Genomic DNA, 27,800 nt, shown 5'->3' with positions numbered 1-27,800 from the left:
TTTTTATTTCCATGACTGATTAAAACAAATTTTCTCATGGTGTCTTTTGTCTCTCTGCAGCTGACATAACGTGAGCAATATGTTTGGAACATCAAATCGCAATAAAATCACAGTATCGAATCACAAATATATAATTGTGGGAATCGCATACATATATCAGCACCTAAGTATCGTGATATCGTATTGTGAGGTCCCTGGCAATTCCCAGTCCTAGTGTGTGGTTGGTCTCAGTACCCAGCGGCATAGCCCCACTTCCTGGGGTCAGATTCAGCATGAAGCCGGTCACCCTGGCGCACCACCGCCTGAACCACAGCACGTGGCCGTCAGGAACTCTGTCTCATGGTTCTTCAAGGCCAGACCAGTCATCACCCTCTGTAAGGAAAGCATATAGAACACTGAAACTTCTATTCAAATAGACACCCTGCATCACTAGCATGATAACCAGACACGATCTTGACACACTGTAGGGCATGTGTATTGAAGATCATCAGCCATTTAACCCACCTCGTCAAACCAGGGCTCTCCCTGTGTGGTGTTGGGACTCAGCTGGTTGTGGATTCTGGGATCTGCCACAGCTTTCTTCAGGTCGTAGTTAAAGAACAGCGCATTGAGAATCACCTGCAGAACGAACAGCCAACTATTCAGTCACAGACGACTACTTGGTAGAATGCAAAGAAAGTATTAAAGAGTATTTTCACACAGCAATGAAAGGGCATGGTAGCCTGGCTCACAGTGGCAGTTGCCGTGGTGATCTTTGTTCCTCCTGAGGCCCCCACCACCATCTTGACTTCCTTGCTCCCCTTGTCAAAGAGAATGGCTGGACACATAGAAGACAAGGGCCTCTTACCTGGAGAGAGACAACTAGGGAGTTAGGTCAATCCAGATCCACCATCAAGTACCAATTTCTGGTTATCCGAGTCAGCTGATGCACTGAAAACTTTGGTGTCTGTAGTCAGATGAACCCTTTACCTGGTCTGATGAAGTTGCTTGGTGAAGGGGGCACTCCATAGCCATTCGTGATGAGGGGGGAGCTGAAGTCATCCATCTCATTGTTGAGGAGGATTCCTGTAGAATGCGACATGACTTTGGAGCCAAACCTAGGGAGGAAGTAGAACAGAAAGATAATGAACAATGGTGAGTAATGAGGACTACTTCCAGTAAATTTTTTTAATCAAAACTGGGACTTGATTCTTACAAATGGTTGATGGTGCTGGTGGCTGCCACTGCACTCCCGTCCTCTGCCACCACAGACAGATGTGCTGTCCCGTGGTTCTCAGGGACAAAGTACTCCGTCTCATAGTAGTTCATGTGATGGGTGGTATCATCTGTAATCTTCTGACGGAGGGCATCGGCAAAGTAATCTGAAGTCATGTTGTGGATGAGCTGAAGAGGTGACAAGAGAGTGAGGCTCTGCCATTCAAATGAATGCCCATTCCACCATACGGAACAGTGTAGAATGTTGAAGATGGACTGGTTTGCATTTACTGACATTTCAACATAGCAGCTTTACAATAGTCTAATCAACTCTCTTATATGAGCATATACATATTTACTCTGTCTCCAACAAACATGACGTTTCAACACATACTAGGACCAGTTGATTGAATATGATTAGTAAGTGCCTGATTGGAGTAAACTCTTGAAAGAGTATACATCTAGTAGAGACATCCTATTAGAGAACTATTCAATATAAACTCTGGGAAAGATGGGGATGAGAGTTACATCAGAGATGCGGAGGAATTGTGGATCTCCCAGCATGCTTCGCTTGGCATAGGCAAAACGGAAGGCCTCAACCATGCGGTGGTACGTGAGGATCTTCTTCTCAGTGCTGGAGACACTGTCTGAGGTGAAGTTGTATCCTGCATGGGAGAAAACCTGGTAATCAACCATAGCCACAATCCCTACATGTATTAAACAATAATACAGTACATTTAATTTGATCACGTCAATATACACTTTGACTCTGAAGTGGACATTGAAAAGGTGTTCCCCATATACAGCAAAAGCTCAATATAAAAGTACGGTTCATTCTGTCACCCAGTCCCAGTCTATCAGTGTTACAACTGTTTCAGTTCACAGCCGTAGAGGAGAGGATGGGAGAAAGGAAAGAAAGCTAAAACCAAATGGAAATATTTGATGAATTTCAGCTGACAAGCAGTAGCAGAAGTCATGGTGAACCATCAGGATGAAGGGCTTGAGCGGACCCTGACATGCCATTAGCAGAAGTCATGATGAACCGTCAGGATGAAGGGCTTGAGCGGGCCCTGACATGCCAGTGTTATATGATTCCCCCGCCACTCATCAGTGTCCAATTAGAGATAAATTGGAAAGATTAGAGTTTGCGGTAGAGGCAGGGGGCCACGGTGAGTGGGTGGCCAGGCAGAGGAACCACAGGAAGACTAAGTTCAGGCAGTTTAATTACTCTGGAATAAGTTTTTCATCTAATCCTCTGAGACAAACACTGTCACATTATATAGCCATTGTACTGGGTACCAGCAGAGAGAGGAAGTCTGGAGGAGGACATCTATGGACTATATATCCAATAGACCCTGCATGAATGTGGAGCTGAAACAGAGCTTGGAAGAGGAGATTTATTTCTACACCCCAATAACTTGTCACTCAGATAACCACCTTTTGGTGGTGGTGGTGCTGCTGCTGCTGCTATCTTAATTTGCATGGTCAAGAGAGCTATACATGTATGGTGCACACAGTAATAGGATGAGATACAGTGCCTTGCAAAAGTATTCATCCCCCTTGGCGTTTTTCCTATTTTGTTGCATTACAACCTGTAATTTAAATTGATTTTTTATTGGGATTTCGTGTAAAGGACATGCACAAAATAGTCCAAATTGGTGAAGTGAAATGAAAAAAAGAACGTTTCAAAAAATTCAAAAAAAATAAAAACCGGAAAAGTGGTGCGTGCACATGTATTCACCCCCTTTGTTCTGAAGCACCTAAATAAGATCTGGTGCAACCAATTACCTCCAGAAGTCACACAATCTGTTAAATAAAAGTCCACATATGGGGGATTCTAAGTTTCACATGATCTCAGTGTATATACACACACACCTGTTCTGAAAGGCCCCAGAGTTTGCAACACCACTAAGCAAGGGGTTCCACCAAGCAAGCTGCACCATGAAGACCAAGGAGCTCTCCAAACATGTCAGGGACAATGTTGTGGAGAACTACAGATCAGGGTTGGGTTATAAAAAAATATCAGATACTTGGAACATCCCACGGAGAACCATTAAATCCATTATTTAAAAATGGAAAGAATATGGCACCACAACAAACCTGCCAAGAGAGGGCCGCCCACCAAAACTCACAGACCAGGCAAGGAGGGCATTAATCAGAGAGGCAACAAAGAGACCAAAGGAGCTGCAAAGCTTCACAGCGGAGATTGGAGTATCTGTCCATAGGACCACTTTAAGCCATACACTCCACTGAGCTGGGCTTTAGTGAAGAGTGGCCAGAAAAAAAGCCATTGCTTAATTAAAGAAAAAAATTAGTAAACACCAAAAGGAATGTGGGAGAATCCCCAAACATATGGAAGAAGGTACTCTGTCAGATGAGTCTAAAATGTAGCTTTTTGGCCATCAAGGAAAATGCCATATCTGGCGCAAACCCAACACCTCTCATCACCTCGAGAATACCATCCCCACGGTGAAGCATGGTGGTGGCAGCATCATGTTATGGGGATGTTTTTCCTCGGCAGGGACTGGGAAACTGGTCAGAATTGAAGGAATGATGGATGGCGCTTGAGGGGCTGCCTCTCGTGCCTGTTGCGCTGCTGTGTACACGGCGCCAACTCCATTACGCCGGTATCCCTCCTCGCACTGTTCCAGTGAATCCCAGGCGGGCTCCGGCACTCTCCCTGGGTCGACCGACCACCTTTCTATTTTGTCCCAAGTTGTGACATAGTCCAGATCTCTCTGCTGCCTGATACCACGCTGCTTGGTCCGGTTGTGGTGGGGGATTCTGTACCGGCTGTTGTTGGTGGAAGAAGGTGAGGACCAAGGTGCAGCATGGTATGTGTCCATATTTATTAGAATGAACACGGAAATAACCAAAATAATGAAGAGAAACGACCGAAAACCGTTCTGACTGGTGCAGACACACAACAGACAACAGAAAATAATCACCCACGAAACGCAATAGAAAACAGGCTGCCTAAATATGGTTCTCAATCAGGGACAACGATAGACAGCTGCCTCTGATTGAGAACCATATCAGGCCAAACACAGAAATAGCAAATCATAGAAAAACTAACACAGACAACCCACCCAACTCACGCCCTGACCATACTAAACCAAAGACATAATAAAATAACTAAGGTCAGAACGTGACAATATTGGAGACTGAGACGGAGGTTCACCTTCCAGCAGGACAATGACCCTAAGGATACTGCTAAAGCAACGAGTGGTTTAAGGGGAAACATTTAAATGTCTTGAAATGGCCTAGTCCAAGCCCAGACCTAAATCCAATTGAGAATCTGTGGTATGACTTAAAGATTGCTGTACACCAGCGGAACTCATCCAACTTGAAGGAGCTGGAGCAGTTAGGTCTTGAAGAAGAGACAACAATTCTAGTGGCTAGATGTGCCAAGCTTATAGAGACATACCCCAAGAGACTTGCAGCTGTAATTGCTGCAAAAGGTGGCTCTACAAAGTATTGACTTTGGGGGGGTGAATAGTTATGCAAGCTCAAGTTCTGTTTTTTTGTCTTATTTGTTGTTTGTTTCACAATAAAAAAATATTTTGCATCTTCAAAGTTGTAGGCATGTTGTGTAAATCAAATGATACAACCCCCCAAAAAATCCATTTTAATTCCAGGTTGTGAGGCAACAAAATAGGAAAAATGCCAAGGGGGTGAATACTTTCGTAAGCCACTGTAAACCAGCGCTGCTATAATGTAAATTAACAGCATACTTTTCTTATGTGAACAGTGCTAAAGCAGCATCAGGCCTGCAAAGCAGAGCGCCTCAGGTGTGATGGCTCGGAAAACAATTATCTTCGGTCCTGATACACTTATAATGTAGCATAGGCTGTCCAAATGTGACCCACAGTTTGATATTGAATACAACTCTGTGGCATCAGTGGGAAGGCTTACCATCCAGGATGTTGAGTATGAGGGACAGGACAGGGCCACTGGCGGGGGCGTTGGGTACAAACATGGTGTACCCCCCCACAGTAGCATTGAGAGGATTCTCATCCAAAAAAGGCTTGTATATTTCTTTAGATCATCCAGTGTGATGATACCATCTGAAACACATACACATAAGCACATTCTGTAGCACGTACAGCCAGCAGACCCTGAATGAAATTATATCAAAATTGCAGTTTGTTCATATTTGGTAGATATAAGGGCGAAACCAACTTGAAGCCTGAATGTCCTTCACAAGGTTCTCTGCCAGCGGCCCTTCGTAAAAAGCATTAGGTCCCTCATTTGCTATTATTTCATAGGTGTCAGCGAGTTTAGTAAAGGTGATGATGTCATTTTCCTTAAGGATACCACCGTTTTTGTCACAAAATACCTCACTGAAAGAGAGACCAAAAACAGAGATGTCATGTCAGAGACAACAGACAAACATATGACCCTCTGAACAGTAACTCAGATCATCACTCCATATTACCCCTCCCTTGTAGGCATTCTCACCATAAAGCTGTGTCACAGATGATGGTTTCCCTGTTCTTGGAAATAGCGGTGGCCAATGCCCTGCCCAAAGGAAAGCCTTTCCGTGCCAACTGGATTGCAGGCTGGAAAAGCTCTCTCCATGGCAATTTTCCATGGCGATCGTGTGCCATCTCATACCCACGGATCTCCCCTGGTATGGCGATGGACAACCCTCCTGCCAAACATTATTAATGTAATGTAACAGATTGTGAAAGGATATATTGGAAGATGATAGGTTGGAGTGCAGCTTTTGATCTTCTCTAATGTACTACTCTTCATTCCTGTTCCCAAGAACTCTAAGGGTACCTGCCACAATGACTATCGCCTTGTAGCACATATATAATCATGAAGTGCTTTGAAAGGCTGGTTATGGCACACAGCAACTCCATCATCCCAGACACCCTAGACCCACTCCAATTTGCATACCACCCCAACAGATCCATAGACAATGCAATCTCAATTGCACTCCACACTGCCCTCACCCACCTACAGTAGATAAAAGGAATACCTATGTGAGAATGCTGTTCATTGACTACAGCTCCGTGTTCAGCACCATAGTCCCCTCCAAGCTCATCACCAAGCTCGGGACCCTGGGACTGAACACCTCCCACTGCAACTGGATCCTGGACTTCCTGAGGGTAGGAAACAAAACCTCCGCCATGCTGACCCTCAACACGAGAGCCCCACAGGGGTGTGTGCTTAGACCCCTCCTGTACTCCCTGTTCACCCACGACTGCGTAGCCAACCACGAATCCAACACAATCATTGAGTTTCCTGACGACACGGCCGTGGTTGGCCTGATCATCGGCGACGATGAGACAGCCTACAGGGAGATGGTCAGTGACCTGGTAGCATGGTGCCAAGACAACAACCTCTCCCTCAACATCAGCAAGACCAAGGAGCTTATTGTGGACTACAGGAAACAGGGGGGCCAACACACACCCATCCACATCGACAGGGCTGTAGTGGAGCGGGTCAAGAGCCTCAAATTCTTTGGTGTCCAAATCACTAAGGACTTAAAATGGTCCATACACACACACACAGTCATTAAGAGGACATGGCAGCGCCTTCTCAGGAGGATGAAAAGTTTTGGAATAGGACCTCAAATCCTCAAAACGTTCTACAAAAAGTTCTACAGCAGCACCATTGAGAGCATCTTGACTGCATTACTGCCTGCTATGGACTCTATGCACACTCACAGGCCTCTACACACTCACTCACACTCCAACACACATACACACTTCATTGGCTCACACACATAACACACATTCATACTGACACTACACACACAAACACACTCACAAACAATCATTATATAAGTTGCTGCTACTCCATTTATCATATCCTGATGCCTAGTCACCTTATACATACAGTATCTACCCCTACCACTCCAGTATCCCTGCACATTGTTAATATGGTATTGGCACTGAACCTGTCAATATCGCTTACTTACTTTCTTGTGTTCTTCTTATTTCTATTTCTTGTGTGTTTTTATTCTACACTGAACAAAAATGTAAAGTGTTGGTCCCATGTTTCATGAGCGGAAATAAACAATCCTAGAAATGTTACATACACACAAAAAGCTTATTTCTCTCAAATTTTGTGCACAAATTTGTTTATGTCTGTGCTAGTGAGCATTTCTCCTTTGCCAAGATAATCCATCCACCTGACAGGTGTGGCATATCAAGACGCTGATTAAACAGTGTGGTCATTACACATGTACACCTTGTGCTGGGGACAATAAAAGGGCCCTATAAAATGTGCAGTTGCGACACAACACAATGCCACAGATGTCTCAAGTTTTGAGGGAGCATGCAATTTGCTTGTGGATTGCAGGAATGTCCACCAGAGCTGTTGCCAGATAATTTAATGTTTATTTCTCTACCATAAGCTGCATCCAATGTCGTTTTAGAGAATTTGGCAGTAGATCCAAGCGGCCTCACAACCGCAGACCATGTGTAACCACGCCAGCCCAGGACCTCCACATCTGGCTTCTTCACCTGTGGGAGCGTCTGAGGGGGGATGGGGGCGGGCTGAGGATAAAGCCCTTTGGTGGGAAAAAAACTCATTCTGATTGGCTGAGCCTATGCCCTCCCAGGCCCACCCATGGCTGCAACCCTGACCAGTCATGTGAAATCCATATATAAGGCCTAATTAATTGATTTCAATTGACTGATTTTCATATATGAACTGGACCTCAGTAAAATCTTTGAAATTGTTGCATGTTGCGTTTTTATTTTTGTTCAATATAGTACTTTACTTTATTTAATAGTACTACTGATATTGATTACTGCATTGTTGGGAAAGAGCTAGCAAGAAAGACTGTACTAGTGGATGTGACAATAAAACTTAGTGTCTTTTGACTCTATTGCAAGGCCATCTTTCATTGTAAATGTGCAACTTTCATATTTTTGTTAGGTAACTGATAAAATATTACCCTTCTTGGCTAACTGGGTGCTATTCCCAAACATGTCCTCTGTTGCGTTGGCGGGAGCCGTCTCTCTGGAATCAATGGTCTCTACCTTTCCTGTGAAGGAAGACAGAATCATTACATCACACCAAGTTACAATGGAGTGAGCTATTACATTTCCTGTTTTTAGTTCAGTTGTGCCAGTCAATGTTTGATTTGTTGACATCATTAAAGATACAGTTGGTATAGGTTTAAGTCAAGGATTAGGGCTCAGACTCTACCAGTTGTGGCATTATAGATGGTGAAGAAGAGACCTCCTCCAATGCCCATGCTGTGGGCATTCACCAGCACAACACGCAGCAAGGCAGCAATAGATCCACTGCAGAGCCCCCTTTCTGCAACGTGTCTCTGAGATTTATATTGGACACACAAACACACAGACAAAAGTTTATATTCAGTGGCCCTGATTTGCATACACAAGCGCTAGTTTGTGAAGAAACAGCAGGCAGTTTACACAGACAGAATGAATTATGATGACAAAATCATAAGGATTTGTGATGATGGATGAATATACATACACTCAGAAGAAGGAGCATATTTTTATGTTCAGACAAAGAAACATTTGAGCCTGGTATCTGCTATTTAAAGGCCTGCTTGAGACAGCGTGTTTTGAAACAGGGATCTTTGTATTGTATCTGAATGTCTACAACAACATTTCAATTAGTAATTTCAACAGTGTGCAAACGTTTGAGACTAGTACTGTATGTACATGGTTAGGGTTAGGGTTAGGGTTAGGGTTAGGTGAAGGCAGTCAATTCAGGAAGTAGACTTAAAAAACAATAATAGAAACAAAATAATGCATATATTTCCAATGACTTCTCAATAAACTTGAGGTGTAGAAGCTTTTTTTACATGTATTTTTTATAAAATCACTTCCTGAACTGACTGCCTTCAATTTGAATTGGCCCCAGCCATGATTTGTAGTAGATCTATATTCTCTGCTAGGAACATCACATATGGATTGGTTTGACTTTTTTCAAATGTAATGTTTAACTTCAAAGTGTGCAACAATGGTTGAAATGGTATACATTTTTAACACACCTATATTGCTGAGGTTTATAAATATACATATTTTTTATTCTAGAATGACAAAACATCACCTCGTTTCACACCAGACTTTCAGTAGGCTATTTCTTGACAATACAGCAACTCCATAACGTATTTTATCCTTTGGTTTATCTTTCCTTTTACATTGTATAATAATAGTGAAGACATCAAACCTATGAAATAACACATATGGAATCATATAGTAACCAAAAGTGCTAAACAAATCGAAATATGTTTTATATTTGAGATTCTTCAAATAGCCACCCTTTGCCTTGATGACAGCTTTGCACACTCTTGGCATTCTCTCAACCAGCTTCATGAGGTAATCACCTGAAATACATTTCAATTAACAGGTGTGCATTCTTCAAAAGTTAATTTGTGGAATTTCTTCCTTCTTAATGCGTTTGAGCCAATCAGTTGTGTTGTGACAAGGTGGGGTGGTATACAGAAAATAGTTTGGTAAAAGACCAAGTTAATATTATGGCAAGAACAGCTCAAATAAGCAAAGAGAAACGACAGTCCATCATTACTTTAAGACATGAAGGTCAGTCAATACGGAAAATTTCAAGAACTTTTAAAGTTTCTTCAAGTGCAGTTGCAAAAACCATCAAGTGCTGTGATGAAACTGCATCTCTTGAGGACCGCCACAGGAAAGGAAGACCCAGAGTTGCGTCTGCTGCAGAGGATAAGATCATTAGTTACCAGCCTCAGAAATTGCAGACCAAATATATGCTTCACCTAGTTCAAGTAACATACACATCCCAACATCAACTGTTTAGGAGAGACTGTGTAAATCAGGACTTCATGGTCGAATTGCTGCAAAGAAACCACCACTAAAGGACACCGATAAGAAGAAGAGACTTGCTTGGGCTAAAAAACATGAGCAAGACCGGTGGAAATCTGTCCTTTGGTCAGGAGTCCAAATTTGAGATTTTTGGTTCCAACCATCGTGTCTCTGTGAGATGCGGTGTGGGTGAACGGATGATCTCAGCATGTGTGGTTCCCATCGTAAAGCATGGAGGAGGAGGTGTTATGGTGTGGGGTTGCTTTGCTGGTGACACTGTCTGTGATTTATTTTGAATTCAAGGCACACTTAACCAGCATGTATACCACAGCATTCTGCAGCGATACACCATCTCATCTGGTTTGGGTTTAGTGGGACTATCATTTGTTTTTCAACAGGACAATGACCCAATACACCTCCATGCTGTGTACGGGCAATTTTACTAAGAAGGAGAGTGATCGAGTGCTGCATCAGATGACCTGGCCTCCAAATTGAGATGGTTTGGGATGAATTGGACAGCAGAGTGAAGGAAAAGCAGCCAACAAGTGCTCAGCGTATGTGGGAACTCCTTCAAGACTGTTGGAAAAGTATTCCAGGTGAAACTGGTTGAGAGAATGCCAGGAGTGTGCAAAGCTGTCATCAAGGCAAATGGTGGCTATTTGAAGAATCTCAAATATAAAACATATTTTGGTTTGTTTAACACTTTTTTGGTTACAACATGATTCCATATGTGTTATTTCATAGTTTTGATGTCTTCACTATTATTCTACAATGTAGAAAATAGTAAAAATAAAGAAGAACCCTTGAATGAGTAGGTGTTCTAAACCTTTTGACCGGTAGTGTATATTATTTAAGTATAGAATACTCTGTAATACTCTGATGGCTAAATGTGTGAGAGAAAGAGAGTCCAAAAAATAAATGTATCAAATGAAAACATTAATGAATACATATTTTCTACATCAATTGTGATATGATCAAATCAATGTGCTGAATACAACAGGTGTAGTAGACCTTACAGTGAAATACTTACTTACAAGCCCTTAACCAACAATGCAGTTTAAAAAATAAGTGTTAAGTAAAAAATAGATAGGTAAAACATTGAAACTAAAAGTTACAAATAATTTAATAGCAGCAGTAAAATAACAATAGCGAGGCAATATACATACATATATGTACAGGTATAGAGTCAATGTCAAGGTTTAGTCAAGGTAATTGAGGTAATATGTGACTCCACCTGGATTTGGTCTTGTGTAGCAACATTTTAAATTGTTTTTTTTACATTGGTAAAACAGAGTCTCAGAGCTACAAAATGGTATATCATACACTGCATTTTTGAGGAACAATGGGAAAGTAATTCTGCTTTGAAAGTTGATTCACTTGTAAACTCACTTTTGAGTAAATGGCATTTTAGTGTTTCAGTGAGAGAGCTCTTCTTTGTCTACACCCATTCAGCATTGTTCACACCCTCTTAAGCTTTAGCCCCACCCATCTTGTTGCATTCAGAGGGCATGCTTGACGCTCTGGCCGATGATTTGTTTACCTCTGGATAACATGAAAACAGCCTAACCAGCTCTGATGGCAACAATTTCATTATGCTTTTTTGCTGATGTTTATTGACACCGACCATATTCAACGGGTGTTGGACACTTTCGCTTACGACATGTAGCTAGCTACCTAGGTAAACAATTAACCTAGCTAGGTAAACAACATGTACGATCACACACATCACGTCACCTAAAGTTAGCTAGTTAAACAACAATGAACAGTGCCAAATCATGTCATTACTACCCCTGCATGAATAATAATGACAATAATAATAATAATAATGATGTCATACACACAACGTTCTCTAGGGATCCAGCCAGCTAACAGTACACTTTAGCTTAAGACATGTACCTAGCTAGCTAGGTAAACAATGAACCTAGCTAGGTAAACAACATGTAACATCACACACATCATGTCACAACGTTAGCTAACGAGCCAGCCACCTAACTAACAGTACACTTTAGCTTGAAATTAAACAACTTTCTGTCAAAATTAGAAACGTGTATTATCTGAAAATGTAGCTAGCTAGACTATCTTACATACATCATCATACATGGTGGACCTTCCCTGTCACGGATCCATGCCACAAACGTCCTTAGCTTGAACGCGTAATCTGGAAACAGGTGTTTTCCCATCTCTTTAGCTATCGTACTCTATGTCCACTGATTTAAAAACTCGATCCTCCAGAAAGTGGAGAGCAACATTTATGCAGCTACATTTAAAAAGATGTGTTCAACAGGATTACCAACAGAGACTGACCAGCTCAAATAAACAAAAGCCTTCTATATGGCAGACCAATCAGAACTCATCTCTCAGCATGTCCAGCCCACTCATTATCTCAGCCAATCATAGCTAGTGGGAAGGTTGCTGACTTTTTAGGTGGTTTAAACAAGGCTCGTAATTTTTCTTCGTATATTTACAGATGGCATACAAGTCTGTTATTAAGGCACATGAAAGTACACATGTTCAAGAAGACATTTCTGCCAAAAAAACACATTTTTATTTAAATAAATGTTTACGTTCAAACTGCTCTCCTGTGATGTCGTGACTTGCGACATACGCCTAGTTTCCTGAATCAGGTCACATATGTACATGTAGGTACAGTTAAAGTGACTATGCATAGATAATAAACAGAGAGTAGCTGCAGCATAAAAGAGGGGTCGATCGTGCATCTGTAGAAGTTTGTCAGTGCTTTTGGTGACAAGCCGAATTTCTTCAGCCTCCTGAGGTTGAAGAGGCGCTGCTGTGCCTTCTTCACAACGCGGTCTGTGTGGGTGGACCAATTCAGTTTGTCCGTGATGTGTACGCCGAGGAACTTAAAACTTACTACCCTCTCCACTACTGTCCCGTCGATGTGGATAGGGGGGTGCTCCCGCTGCTGTTTCCTGAAGTCCACAATCATCTCCTTTGTTTTGTTGACGTTGAGTGTGAGGTTATTTTCCTGACACACTCCGAGGGCCCTCACCTCCTCCCTGTAGGCCGTCTCGTCGTTGTTGGTAATCAAGCCTACCACTGTAGTGTTGTCCGCAAACTTGATGATTGGAGGCATGCATGGCCACGCAGTCTAGGGTGAACAAGGAGTACAGGAGAGGGCTCAGAACGCACCCTTGTGGGGCCCCAGTGTTGAGGATCAGCGGGGTGGAGATGTTGTTACCTACCCTCACCACCTGGGGGCGGCCCGTCAGGAAGTCCAGTACCCAGTTGCACAGGGCGGGGTCGAGACCCAGGGTCTCGAGCTTGATGACGAGTTTGGAGGGTACTATGGTGTTAAATGCTGAGCTGTAGTCGATGAACAGCATTCTCACATAGGTATTCCTCTTGTCCAGATGGGTTAGGGCAGTGTGCAGTGTGGGTGCGATTGCATCGTCTGTGGACCTATTGGGGCGGTAAGCAAATTGGAGTGGGTCTAGGGCACATATGTCAGAGTCAAGGCCCGCGGGCCACATCCGGCCCGCAAGAAGGTTTTTTACGGCCCCTGGGATGATCTTGATTTATTATTAGAACCGGCCCGCAGCAAGCCGGCAGCCCGCAGATCTTTTACACGCACCAATACTACATTTCCCACAATGCAAAGGTGACGCACCGAGCAGTAGGCTGCTTCATTTCAATATTTATTGGCACAGCAGTCGTCAGCATCACAGTAAAATTAACTTTCAGATACCCATCAAAAATGGCAAAACGGAAGGTGGATACTGAGAACCGGGGGTTTCAAACAAGGTGGGAGTCGGAGTATATGTTCACGAAGGTAGCTGGAAAACCTGTGTGTCTTCTGTGTGGAGAAAGTGTGGCGGTACTGAAAGAGTATAATCTGAGACGACATTATGAAACGAAACACGCGGACACACACGCGGACGCAACTGTCAAGGCCAGTTTTATTTTGGCAGAAGAGATCGCTAAATCAGCCCGGCCATTTACGGAGGGGGATTTCATCAAAAACTGCATGATTAAAGTTTGTGACGAAGTTTGCCCAGAAAAAAGGCAACTCTTTTTAAATGTGAGTCTGAGCAGAAACACCATTGCCGAGAGAGTAGACCAGTTGTCCATCAATCTAAAAGAGCAGCTTGTGAAAAAGGGAAAAGATTTTATTGCATATTCCTTGGCTGTGGATGAGAGCACCGACATTTCTGACATTGCCCAGTTGTCAATTTTCATCCGCGGAGTGGACTCCAACCTAAGCGTGACAGAGGAGTTTTTGGCTTTACGTCCTATGCATGGCACAACTACGGGGCATGATTTGTATGAAGAGGTGTCAAGATGTGTAAATGAGATGGAGCTGCCTTGGGAAAAACTTGTGGGTTTGACAACCGACGGAGCACCTGCGATGTGTGGACACAGGAGCGGACTGGTGGCTAAGATACGGGAAAAGATGCAAGAGGAAAACGCGACAGGTGAGCTGACAGCTTATCATTGTATCATACACCAGGAAGCGTTGTGCGGTAAAGCCTTGAAAATGGAGCATGTAATGAGCATCATCACGCGCACAGTTAACTTTATCAGAGCCAAAGGTTTGAATCACCGCCAGTTCAAGGCATTTCTGACGGAGTTAGAAACGGAGCATGGTGATTTGCCTTATCACACAGAGGTGCGATGGCTAAGCCAGGGAAAGGTGCTTCAAAGATGTTTCGAGCTTCGTGAGGAGATTTGTCTGTTCTTGGACAGCAAAGGGAAAGACACAACACAACTCCGAGACGAAATGTTTCTGTGTGAAATGGCTTTTCTGTGTGACATTACGAGTCATCTGAATGCAATAAACTTGCAGCTGCAGGGTCGGGATCGTGTCATCTCTGATATGTACAGTACAGTGAAGGCATTTAAAACCAAACTGACTCTGTGGGAGACGCAGATGCGGAAAGAAAATTTGAGCCACTTTCCCAGCTGCCAGACCATGAAAGAGAAGCTCTCTACCAGTGCGTTCCCGAGCACACAGTTGGCTGATAAAATAGGTATGCTTGCCGCTGACTTTCGACGCCGATTTGCTGACTTTGAAGCACAAAAAAGCAGGTTGGAACTGCTCGATAACCCATTTGCTGTTGACGTGGAAAGCTCACCACCAAACCTCCAAATGGAGTTGATTGACCTCCAATGCAATGATGCACTGAGGGCAAAATATGCGGCAGTGGGTGCTGCGGAGTTCGCCCGTTTCCTCCCCGGCACAATGCCCCAGCTGCGCATCCAGGCTGCTCAAACGTTGTCTATGTTTGGCAGCACATACCTGTGTGAACAACTGTTTTCTTTGATGAACCTGAACAAAACATCACACAGAAGTCGACTTACTGCTGAACACCTCCACTCAATTCTGAGGATTTCTTCAGCTCAGAGCCTTACCCCGAACATTGATGAACTTGTGGAAAAGATGGGACACCACCAAGTATCACCCTCAACCTCAAACAAGTGAACATTACTGTGCAATCACATATTTAGAGTTTTTACTCAGTTCAAGTTTAAAAGTTAAAATTTAATATTTGTTTTCACTGCATGTTACTTCTCCTTAAACAAAGTGTTGTTTTTGATTAATAGATTTTTGCACTTTATTTTTTTGTATTTCAATCCAATTATATTTTAAAAATATTTCAGTTGAGTGGATGATAGAAAATTGCTATTATTGTTTTTTCTTTTAAGTAAATTTAGCCCACTTTTGCTAAAATAGAAAATATAGTCTACTGATGGTGCCTTGAATACCGGTTTCTTTCATTTAATGTTCATGTTATGGGGATATTTATATAAAGGAAATTTGTCTTTTGTGTCTGTTGAAAATTAAAGATTACTGACAGAGCCATAAGAAAATATTGCTTTATTTATCTGATCATATTGTAATATATTTGTTAGGTTTTCAGTAGGTTCAATTAGGTTCACTAGACTATATGCGTCATTTAAAAATTTTTCAATGAACATTCGAACAGTCCGGCCCTCGTCTTGTAGCTGATTTTTTTATTTGGCCCTCCGTCCATTTGACTTTGACACCCCTGGTCTAGGGTGTCAGGTAGGGTGGAGGTGATATGGTCCTTGACTAGTCTCTCAAAGCACTTCATGATGACGGAAGTGAGTGCTACGGTAGTCGTTTAGCTCAGTTACCTTAGCTTTCTTGGGAACAGGAACAAAGGTGGCTCTCTTGAAGCATGTGGGAACAGCAGACTGGGATAAGGATTGATTGAATATGTCTGTAAACACACCAGCCAGCTGGTCTGCGCATGCTCTGAGGACGCGGCTGGGGATGCCGTCTGGGCCCGCAGCCTTGCGAGGGTTAACAAGTTTAAATGTTTTACTCACATTGGCTGCAGTGAAGGAGAGTACGCAGGTTTTGGTAGCTGGCCATGTCAGTGGCACTGTATTGTCCTCAAAGCGGGCCAAAAAGTTATTTAGTCTGTCTGGGAGCAAGACATCCTGGTCCGCGACGGGGCTGGTTTTTCTTTTTGTAATCCGTGATTGACTGTAGACCCTGCCACATACCTCTTGTATCTGAGCCTTTGAATTGCGACTACTTTGTCTCTATACTGACGCTTAGCTTGTTTGATTGCCTTGCGGAGGGAATAGCTACACTGTTTGTATTCGGTCATGTTTCCGGTCACCTTGCCCTGGTTAAAAGCAGTGGTTGGAGCTTTTCAATCCATGGTTTCTGGTTTGGGAATGTTTTAATCGTTGCTGTGGGTATAACATCGTCAATGCACTTTCTAATGAACTCGCTCACTGAATCAGCTTATTCGTCAATGTTGTTTTTGGACGTAATGCGGAACAAATCCCAATCCACGTGATCAAAGCATGGAGCGTGGAATCAGATTGGTCGGACCAGCGTTGAGCAGACCTGAGCGTGGGAGCTTCTTGTTTTAGTCTCTGTCTGTCACGTTCTGACCTCTTTCCTTTTGTTTTGTATTTATTTAGTATGGTCAGGGCGTGAGTTGGGTGGGCAGTCTATGTTTGTTTTTCTATGTTTTGGGGCAGTTCTATGTTTTCGGCCTAGTATGGTTCTCAATCAGAGGCAGGTGTCATTAGTTGTCTCTGATTGAGAATCATACTTAGGTAGCCTGGGTTTCACTGTTTGTTTGTGGGTGATTGTTCCTGTCTATGTGTTTTCACCAGATAGGCTGTTTAGGTTTTCGTTACGTTCATTACGTTCTTTATTTTGTAGTGTTTGTATTGATTCGTGTTTTACGTTTGTTTATTAAAACATGGATCGCAATCGACACGCTGCATTTTGGTCCGACTCTCCTTCTCATCAAGAAAACCGTTACAGAATCACCCACCACAACAGGACCAAGCGGTGTGGTAATGGGCAACGGAAAAAGCAGCAGCAGGAGCAGCGCGAGGAGGTATGGACATGGGAGGACGAATTAGACGGTAAAGGACCTTGGGCTCAGCCAGGAGAATATCGCCGCCCCAAGGAAGAACGGGAGGCGGCGAAAGCGGAGAGGCGCTGGTATGAGGAGGCAGCGCGGCGTCGTGGATGGAAGCCCGGGAGTCAGCCCCAAAAATTTCTTGGGGGGGGGCTAACAGGGAGTATGGCTACGCCAGGTAGGAGACCTGAGCCAACTTCCTGTGGTTACCGGGGGGCTAGAGAGACCGGGCAGGCACCGTGTTATGCTGTGGAGCGCACGGTGTCCCCAGTGCGGGTGCACAGCCCGGTGCGGTACATTCCAGCTCCGCGTATCGGCCGGGCTAGAGTGGGCATCGAGCCAAGTGCCATGAAGCCGGCTCTACGCATCTGGTCTCCAGTGCGTCTCCTTGGGCCGGCTTACATGGCACCAGCCTTGCGCACGGTGTCCCCGGTTCGCCTGCATAGCCCAGTGCGGGCTATTCCACCTCGCCGCACTGGCAGGGCGACCGGGACCATTCAACCGGGACCATTCAACCGGGTAAGGTTGGGCAGGCTCGGTGCTCAAGAGCTCCAGTGCGCCTGCACGGCCCGGTCTATCCGTCACCACCTCCACACCCCAGCCCTCCGGTGGCAGCTCCCCGTACCAGGCTGTCTCTCCGGCCCATCCGTCCAGAGCCTTCCTCCTCTCCAGCGCTGCCGGAGTCTCCCGCCTCTCCGGCGCTACCAGAGCCTTCCTCCTCTCCAGCGCTGCCGGAGCCTCCCGCCTGTCCGGCGCCTCTGCCGGAGCCTCCCGCCTGTCCGGCGCCTCTGCCGGAGCCTCCCGCCTGTCCGGCGCCTCTGCCGGAGCCTCCCGCCTGTCCGGCGCCTCTGCCGGAGCCTCCCGCCTGTCCGGCGCCTCTGCCGGAGCCTCCCGCCTGTCCGGCGCCTCTGCCGGAGCTTCCCGTCTGCCCGGCGCCATCGGAGCTTCTCGTCTGCCCAACGCCATCGGAGCTTCTCGTCTGCCCAACGCCGCCAGCGCCGCCCGTCTGCCCAGCGCCGCCAGCGCCGCCCGTCTGCCCAGCGCCGCCAGCGCCGCCCGTCTGCCCAACGCCGCCAGCGCCGCCCGTCTGCCCAGCGCCGCCAGCGCCGCCCGTCTGCCCAGCGCCGCCAGCGCCGCCCGTCTGCCCAGCGCCGCCAGCGCCGCCCGTCTGCCCAGCGCCGCCAGCGCCGCCCGTCTGCCCAGCGCCGCCAGTGCCGCCCGTCTGCCAGGAGCCGCCAGTGCCGCCCGTCAGCCAGGGGCCGCCAGGGGCCGCCAGTGCCGCCAGTCAGCCAGGGGCCGCCAGTGCCGCCAGTCAGCCAGGGGCCGCCAGTGCCGCCAGTCAACCAGGGGCCGCCAGTGCCGCCAGTCAGCCCAGCGCCAGCGCCGCCAGTCAACCAGGGGCCGCCAGTGCCGCCAGTCAGCCAGGGGCCGCCAGTCAGCCAGGGGCCGCCAGCGCCGCCAGTCAACCAGGGGCCGCCAGCGCCGCCAGTCAGCCAGGGGCCGCTAGAGCCCCTCCGCCCGGAGCAGCTGTCCCTCTGTCCCGAGCAGCTGTCCCTCTGTCCCGAGCAGCTGTCCCTCTGTCCCGAGCAGCTGTCCCTCGGTCCCAAGCAGCTGTCCCTCTGTCCCGAGCAGCTGTCCCTCTGTCCCGAGAAGCTGCCCCTCTGTCCCAAGCAGCCCCTCTGTCCTGTGGGGTCATTGAGAGGGGTGGGCATGGTGAGTAAGCCACGGAGGCGGACAATAAGGCGGACTGAGACAATGGCGAAGTGGGGTCCGCGTCCCGCGCCAGAGCCGCCACCGCGGACAGACGCCCACCCAGACCCTCCCCTATAGGTCAAGGTTTTTCGGCCGGAGTCCGCACCTTTGGGGGGGGGTACTGTCACGTTCTGACCTCTATTTCCTTTTGTTTTGTATTTATTTAGTATGGTCAGGGCGTGAGTTGGGTGGGCAGTCTATGTTTGTTTTTCTATGTTTTGGGGCAGTTCTATGTTTTCGGCCTAGTATGGTTCTCAATCAGAGGCAGGTGTCATTAGTTGTCTCTGATTGAGAATCATACTTAGGTAGCCTGGGTTTCACTGTTTGTTTGTGGGTGATTGTTCCTGTCTATGTGTTTTCACCAGATAGGCTGTTTAGGTTTTCGTTACGTTCATTACGTTTATTTTGTAGTGTTTGTATTGATTCGTGTTTTACGTTTGTTTATTAAAACATGGATCGCAATCGACACGCTGCATTTTGGTCCGACTCTCCTTCTCATCAAGAAAACCGTTACACTGTCTGTAGGCTGGAAGCAACAAAGTGGAGTCGTGGTCAGCTTTTCCGAAAGGAGGGCGGGGGAGGGCCTTATATGCATCGCGGAAGAATAACAAGGATCCAGGGTTTTACCAGCCCTGGTTGCGCAATCGATATGCTGATAGAATATAGGGAGTCTTTTTTTCAGATTAGCCTTGTTTAAATCCACAGATACAATGAATGCAGCCTCAGGATATGTGGTTTCCAGTTTACATAGAGTCCAATAAAGTTTGTTCAGGGCCATCGATGTGTCTGCTTGGGGGGTAATATATACGGCTGTGATATATTCCCCCCAAGCAGACACATCGATGTTAGCAGCAATCAATAGGATAGAATGATGGTAAGACTTGCTAAATGGAGGGCGAAGGAGAGCTTTGTAAGCATCTCTGTGTGTGGAGTAAAGGTGGTCTAGAGTTTTTTTCCCCTCTGGTTGCACATTTAACAGGCTGGTAGAAATGAGGTAAAACGGATTTAAGTTTCCCTGCATTAAAGTCCCCGGACACTAGGAGCTCCACCTCTGGGTGAGCGGTTTCCTGTTTTCTTATGGCGCATAAAGCTCATTTAGTGCGATCTTAGTGCCAGCATCGGTTTGTGATGGTAAATAGACATTTACGAAGAATATAGATGAAAATTCTTGGTAAATAGTGTGGTCTACAGCTTATCAGGCGAGCAAAACCTTAAGACTTCCTTAGATTTTGTGCACCAGCTGTTGTTTACAAATAAACATAGAGGCCGCCCCTTGTCTTACCAGAGGCCGCTGTTCTATCCTGCCGAAAAAGCGTAAAACCCGCCAGCTGTATGTTATTCATGTCATCGTTCAGCCAGGACTTGGTGAAACATAAGATATTACAGTTTTTAAATGTCCCGTTGGTAGGATATACGTGATCATAGTTTGTCTATTTTATTATCCATTGATTGTACGTTGGCTAATAGGACCGATGGTAAAGGGAGATTACCCAGACCTTTGTCTGATATCTCTGTCTCTTTCTCCTGCGAATGACAGCGGTGAGGGTCTTGTCGGGCATCTGAAGTAAATCCTTCCCTTCGACTTGTTAAAGAAAAAGTATTCATCCAGTATGGGGTGAGTAATCGCTGTCCTGATATCTAGAAGCTGTTTTTGGTCATAAGACATGGTGGCAGAAACATTATGTACAAAATAAGTTACAAATAACGAGAAAAAAACACACAATATCACAATTAGTTAGTATATCTTAAAACCGCAGCCATCTCCTCCTGGGTCATTATTCAGACTGATAGTATGTGATATGATAATTACTATGATAATTGACAAACTGTGTACAAAATGTATTAGCATTAAATCATCCCTCTCAAATAGAAAGCTAAACCATCATGAGCTGCTAAACAACATAACTGGTCTTGGACAGTCGAGGATACTGAGAGAGTAATCCCATGACTGATCGAGGCAGCGCGGATTCTTATTGGAAGCGAAGAACACGATCGCCACGTGATGTTGTAGTAGGCTACACTGACTGCTCGAGCTCTGTTGTGGCAGTGCATGGTTATAACGGCAAGACGGTGGAAATTATTTTAACATGAATAGAAAGCTAATCAATACTGCTGGTGTAATGCTCTAAATGTAATCTAATAGAGAATATAGTAATTTATCAACCTATATTTTCTCCCTTTGTTTTCATACTGTTCAGATAAAAAAAACGTGTGTGCGTTACTCAATATCCAAGTTTAGGCTACTGTGTAACTGTTATGGCTACATTCTGTCAGGTACATGTATATAGCGTCTAGGAACCGTTGTTCAACTGAAACATTCTGTGAAGTAATGGGTTCTAAATTGACCAGGCAAAGAAGTCTGGACCAAATAGAAACCACATTTTCCAACAGGAGACGCCAGCAGCATGACAGCTCCGGAGAAACTGAGCGGAGTGGTGGCCGGGGAGGCGGGGAATTCTTGTTTACATCCCTGATGCTGAAGTCAGATAAACTCCCAGGGATGCTGCGGAAAACCAAGCACAGCCCCTATGTGAGACGGGTGGCATGGATCCGGGAAATACAGAAGCTTCTTCAAGAACAGAAACAAGAACATGCAGTCGAGGTGCTCAAATTGCTAAGAAAGGTAAGAGAGAATGTTTAACATTGAATAATAGTTTACTTCTTCTAAACTTCATAAGATGTGTCCGTCCGTAAATTATTTGGTGCACCTGCATAATTTGATGCTGTTAGATCAGCAGTATCCACAAGTTGTCACTCAAGTCAGCCTGATCAAAAATATGAAATGTACTGGTAAAATGCTGCATTTATTATTCATGTTAGATTATTATGCCTGTGTAAGTGACTGTAGGTTTGTTTGTAAATTAGACGTGTTACTTCATATTTTGGGGTTTCCCCTTTATTTTGGGGTTTCCCCATTCAGCCACAAGAGCATTAGTGAGGTTGGGCACTGATGTTGGGTGATTAGGCTTTTTTGTTGTTGCTCGCAGTCAGTGTTCCAATTCATGCCGAAGGTGTTCGATGGAGTTGAGGTCAGGGCTATGTGCAGGCCAGTCAAGTTCTTCCACACCATTCTCGACAAACCATTTCTGTATGGACCTTGCTTTGTGCAAGGGGGCATTGTCATGCTGAAACAGGAAAGGGCCTTCCCCAAACTGTTGCCACAAAGTTGGAAGCACAGAATCATCTAGTGACATTAATCCCCAGACCATTATTCCTCCACCAAACGTTACAGTAGGCACTATGCATTGGGGGCAGGCATTCCCCAAATCCAGATTTGTCCGTCGGACTGCCAGATGGTGAAGCGTAATTCATCCCTGCAGAGAACGCGTTTCCACTGCTCCAGAATCCAATGGCAGCGAGGTTTACACCACTCCAGCAGACACTTGGCATTGCTTCCAAAGGCAGTTTGGAACTCGCTGGTGAGAGTTGCAACCGAGCACAGACAATTTTATCACACTGCACTCTTCAGCACTCAGTTGTACCGCTCTGTTCGCCTTGTGTGACCTACCACTTCACGGCTGACCCGTTGTTGCTCCTAGACGTTTCCACTTCACAATAACAGCACTTACAGTTGACCGGGCAGCTCTTGCAGGGCAGAAATGTGATGAACTGACTAGTTTGAAAGGTGGCATCCTATGACGTGACACATTGAATGTCACTGAGCTCTTCATTAAGGCCATTCTACTGTCAATGTTTGTCTATGGAGATTGCATGGCTGTGTGCTCGATGTTATACACCTTTAAGCAATAACTCATTTGAAGGGGTGTCCACATACTTTTGTATGTATAGTGTAATTTAGTTTAGGGTAGTTTAGAGTACAATTATTCAGTGGCTTGCCCCTTACATAATCACAGATCAAAATTGTAACTGCTGTGTCAGATTGTCAGCCTTGTCTGGCTCAGGTATGTATGGTAACACCTTCACTGCTGTTGAGGTGTAGGTCTTCAGGCTCTTCGTGGAATATCACATTTCAGACAGGTGGCAAACGGAGACTGAAATAGTGTCACGCCCTGACCTTAGTTATCTTTATTTTTCTTTATTATTTTGGTTAGGTCAGGATGTGACAAGGGGTGGTTTGTTGTGTTTTTGTCCTGTCTAGGGTTTTGGTATGTTTATGGGGTTGTTTTACTAGTCTAGGTGTTTTGTATGTCTATGGTTGCCTAGATTGGTTCTCAATTAGAGGCATCTGTTTATCGTTGTCTCTGATTGGGAACCATATTTAGGCAGCCATATTCCTTGGGTAATTCGTGGGTGATTGTCGATTTGATGTTGCATGTTTGCACTCAGTGTTGATAGCGGTCACGGTCAATTTGTTTGTTTGTTTGTTTGTTTGTTTGTTTTAGTGTACTTCGTGTTCATTTGTCTTACATTAAAAGTATGTATTCACATCAAGCTGCGCTTTGGTCTCTTCACTACGACGATCGTGACAGAATCACCCACCAACCAAGGACCAAGCAGCGTGGTAACGGGCAGCGGCAGAAATCTCAAGACTCCTGGACATGGGAGGAGATTCTGGACGGCAAGGGACCCTGGGCACAGGCTATGGAATATTGCCAACCCAAAGCAGAGCTGGAGGCAGCGAAAGCTGAGCGGCGGTGGTATGAGGAGGCAGCACGGCAGCGCGGCAGGGACGAGAGGCAGCCCCAAAAATGTATTGGGGGGGGCACACGGGAGTGTGGCTAAGTCAGATAGGAGACCTGCGCCAACTCCCTGTGCTTACCGTGGAGAGAGGTGGACCGGGCAGGCTCCGTGTTATGCCGTGAGGCGGACGGTGTCCCCGGGGCGCAGGCATAGCCCGGTGCGTTACATAGCAGCGCCTCATCGGCCGGGCTAGAGTGGGAATCGAGCCAAGTGCCATGAAGCCGGCTCAGCGCATCTGGTCTCCAGTGCCTCTCCTCTGGCCAGGGTACATGGCACCAGCCCTACGAATGGTGACCACCTCGCAGCACTGGCCTGGCTACGGGGAATATGCAGCCATGTAGGGTTGTGCAGGCTCGGTGCTCGAGACCTCCAGTGCGCCTCCATGCTCCGGTCTATCCGGTGCCTCCTCCACGCACTAGGCCTCTGGTGGCAGCCCCCCGCACCAGGCTGTCTCTCCGTCTCCTCCCTACAGGTGCTCCCCCCTGTCCGGCGCTGCCAGAGTCTCCTGCCAGTCCAGAGGCGCCACTCACTCCAGTGGCGTCCTCTATTCTGGGGTAGGTGGTGAGTGTTCCCGCTCCAGAGACATTACGTAAGTGGGCCGAGTCAGAAGTTCAGCGGGGCCCACGTCCCTCACCAGAACTGCCACCGCGGAGTAATGCCCACCCAGACCCTCCCGTATCGGTTTAGGTTGGCGGCCCGGGAGTCCGCACCTTTGGGGAAGGGGGGTACTGTCACGCCCTGACCTTAGTTCTTTGTTTTCTTTATTATTTTGGTTAGGTCAGGGTGTGACAAGGGGTGGTTTGTTGTGTTTTTGTATTGTCTAGGGTTTTGGTATGTTTATGGGGTTGTTCACTTGTCTAGGTGTTTTGTATGTCTATGGTTGCCTAGATTTGTTCTCAATTAAAGGCAGCTGTTTATCGGTCTCTGATTGGGAACCATATTCAGGCAGCCATATGCCTTGGGTAATTCGTGGGTGATTGTCTATGTGATGTTGCACGTTTGCACTCAGTGTTGATAGCGGTCACGTTTGTTTGTTTGTTTAGTGTACTTTGTGTTCATTCGTCTTACATTAAAAGTATGTATTCACACCAAGCTGCGCTTTGGTCTCCTTCCTACGACGATCATGACAAATAGAGTATATAGAGGGCAACCACTGAATATGTTAAACGAAAGGCCAATTTTCTATTCCTTAGATATTATTCTCAGGGACACAGAAATGCAATGTTTTCCTACATTACACAGTTCTACATAGTGTACATTAAATGTGTCCACATATTTATCCTGCCATGCTGGATGGTGCTTGTGAATTGCACACAAATGTATGAATTATCTGAGCCACGTTCCAATCATCAAATTGAAACAGCGGCAAAAGGCGTGACCTTGCGCTGCTCTGCTTCCCTGTAGCCCTGATGTTACATTAATGAAAACTTGCTCAGCTCCACCTTCTCTTGTCCATGGCTGGATTACCGACCGGGTACGCAGGGCACTGACCCCCAACCCCTCAAAAAATACAAATAGCATATAAACATGTCGGTTTTGGGCCCTCTGGAGGTCGGGGCCCCCCAGATAGCATATGAACAAGTTGGCTGCCCCCCCCAGATAGCATATGAACACGTCATAAGCCATGGAAACATGTGTAGAATTGCAGAAAACTTGCTTTAAAACATTTTCTCTCAGCCTCATGACAAGATCTGTGACAAGATAGCGCCGAACATCTTACGAGTTCCAACCAAACTTTTCTTTATAGTGACTTTTATCGTGTTTATCCTTACCTTTTTTGTACAGAAAGTTAATCCTATTATCACATATGACCACCAAGCACTTCTAGACATCAGATTGACAGTTACTAACCTCGATTTCAACTTCAAATACGTCTTCAACAGCTGTTCCACTGTTCATGCTGTACCCTATTCCTTTGTTCCATTGGTCGACCAAAACGCTGCAGGCATAGACATGGGAGATGAGGTGATGTCCTGGTGAAATTGAGGCGAAGAGAAAACCGAACGGCGCTCCCCTCCGTTCTATTGGCAAATGTCCCATCATTCGAGAATAAGATGGATGAGCTTTGTTCGAGCGTTTCCTATCAGAGAGACTTGAGAAGTTGCAATATTGTGTTTTACTGAAAGTTGGCTAGATGATGACGCTATGCACGTAGTACTCAGTGGATTCTCCATGCAGTGGCAGGATCATACAGCGACTTCGGAGAAGTCAAAAGCGGGTGGAGTATGTTTTTTCATAAATAACAACTGGTGTGCTGCTTCAAGTGTGAAGGAAATCTCAAGCTTTTGTTCACCTGATATAGATTAGCTCATGGTATTCTGTACTTCCGGCGCCGACAGAGATGGCCGCCTCGCTTCGCGTTCCTAGGAAACTATGCAGTTTTTTGTTTTTTTACGTGTTATTTCTTACATTAGTACCCCAGGTCATCTTAGGTTTCATTACATACAGTCGAGAAGAACTACTGAATATAAGATCAGCATCAACTCACCATCAGTACGACCAAGAATATGTTTTTCGCGACGCGGATCCTGTGTTCTGCCTTACAAACAGGACAACGGAGTGGATCCTATGCAGCGACCCAAAAAAACGACTCCGAAAGAGAGGGAAACGAGGCGGTCTTCTGGTCAGACTCCGGAGACGGGCACAGCGCACACCACTCCCTAGCATTCTTCTTGCCAATGTCCAGTCTCTTGACAACAAGGTTGATGAAATCCGAGCAAGGGTAGCATTCCAGAGGGACATCAGAGACTGTAACGTTCTTTGCTTCACGGAAACGTGGCTTACTGGAGAGACGCAATCCGAAGCGGTGCAGCCAACAGGTTTCTCCACGCATCGCGCAGACAGGAAAAAACATCTTTCTGGTAAAAAGAGGGGCGGGGGCGTATGCCTTATGACTAACGTGACATGGTGCGATGAAAGAAACATACAGGAACTCAAATCCTTCTGTTCACCTGATTTAGAATTCCTCACAATCAAATGTAGACCGCATTATCTACCAAGAGAATTCTCTTCGATTATAATCACAGCCGTATATATCCCCCCCCAAGCAGACACATCGATGGCTCTGAACGAACTTTATTTAACTCTCTGCAAACTGGAAACAATTTATCCGGAGGCTGCATTCATTGTAGCTGGGGATTTTAACAAGGCTAATCTGAAAACAAGACTCCCCAAATTTTATCAGCATATCGATTGCGCAACCAGGGGAGGAAAGACCTTGGACCATTGTTACTCTAACTTCCGCGACGCATATAAGGCCCTGCCCCGCCCCCCTTTCGGAAAAGCTGACCACGACTCCATTTTGTTGATCCCTGCCTACAGACAGAAACTAAAACAAGAGGCTCCCACGCTGAGGTCTGTCCAACGCTGGTCCGACCAAGCTGACTCCACACTCCAAGACTGCTTCCATCACGTGGACTGGGAGATGTTTCGTATTGCGTCAGATAACAACATTGACGAATACGCTGATTCGGTGTGCGAGTTCATTAGAACGTGCGTTGAAGATGTCGTTCCCATAGCAACGATTAAAACATTCCCTAACCAGAAACCGTGGATTGATGGCAGCATTCGTGTGAAACTGAAAGCGCGAACCACTGCTTTTAATCAGGGCAAGGTGTCTGGTAACATGACCGAATACAAACAGTGCAGCTATTTCCTCCGCAAGGCTATCAAACAAGCTAAGCGCCAGTACAGAGACAAAGTAGAATCTCAATTCAACGGCTCAGACACAAGAGGCATGTGGCAGGGTCTACAGTCAATCACGGACTACAGGAAGAAACCCAGCCCAGTCACGGACCAGGATGTCTTGCTCCCAGGCAGACTAAATAACTTTTTTGCCCGCTTTGAGGACAATACAGTGCCACCGACACGGCCTGCAACGAAAACATGCGGTCTCTCCTTCACTGCAGCCGAGGTGAGTAAGACATTTAAACGTGTTAACCCTCGCAAGGCTGCAGGCCCAGATGGCATCCCCAGCCGCGCCCTCAGAGCATGCGCAGACCAGCTGGCCGGTGTGTTTACGGACATATTCAATCAATCCCTATACCAGTCTGCTGTTCCC

At 45.9% G+C, this 27,800-nt stretch overlaps 1 protein-coding gene and 1 pseudogene across 1 annotated transcript in view; one reads left to right on the top strand and one right to left on the bottom strand.

Moving 5' to 3' along the window:
• Positions 1–227: 227 nt before the first annotated feature.
• On the bottom strand, positions 228–11,469 carry LOC139421936 (glutathione hydrolase 1 proenzyme-like; annotated as a pseudogene).
• A 9,740-nt stretch (positions 11,470–21,209) lies between these two features.
• The window catches only part of LOC139421935 (leucine-rich repeat-containing protein 75B-like), a 46,433-nt gene continuing 39,842 nt past the window's right edge, over positions 21,210–27,800 (top strand). Inside the window, exon 1 of the mRNA XM_071173072.1 lies at positions 21,210–21,722. Coding sequence (XP_071029173.1) covers positions 21,378–21,722 — 345 coding nt within the window. The 5' untranslated portion in view covers positions 21,210–21,377. The remainder of the gene's footprint in view (positions 21,723–27,800) is intronic.

This window comes from Oncorhynchus clarkii, chromosome 12, assembly GCF_045791955.1.
Source record: "Oncorhynchus clarkii lewisi isolate Uvic-CL-2024 chromosome 12, UVic_Ocla_1.0, whole genome shotgun sequence".
NCBI classification, from domain to species: domain Eukaryota; kingdom Metazoa; phylum Chordata; class Actinopteri; order Salmoniformes; family Salmonidae; genus Oncorhynchus; species Oncorhynchus clarkii.
The sequence above is the reverse complement of the archived record's forward strand: the minus strand, read 5'-3'. Positions and strand labels throughout refer to the sequence as shown.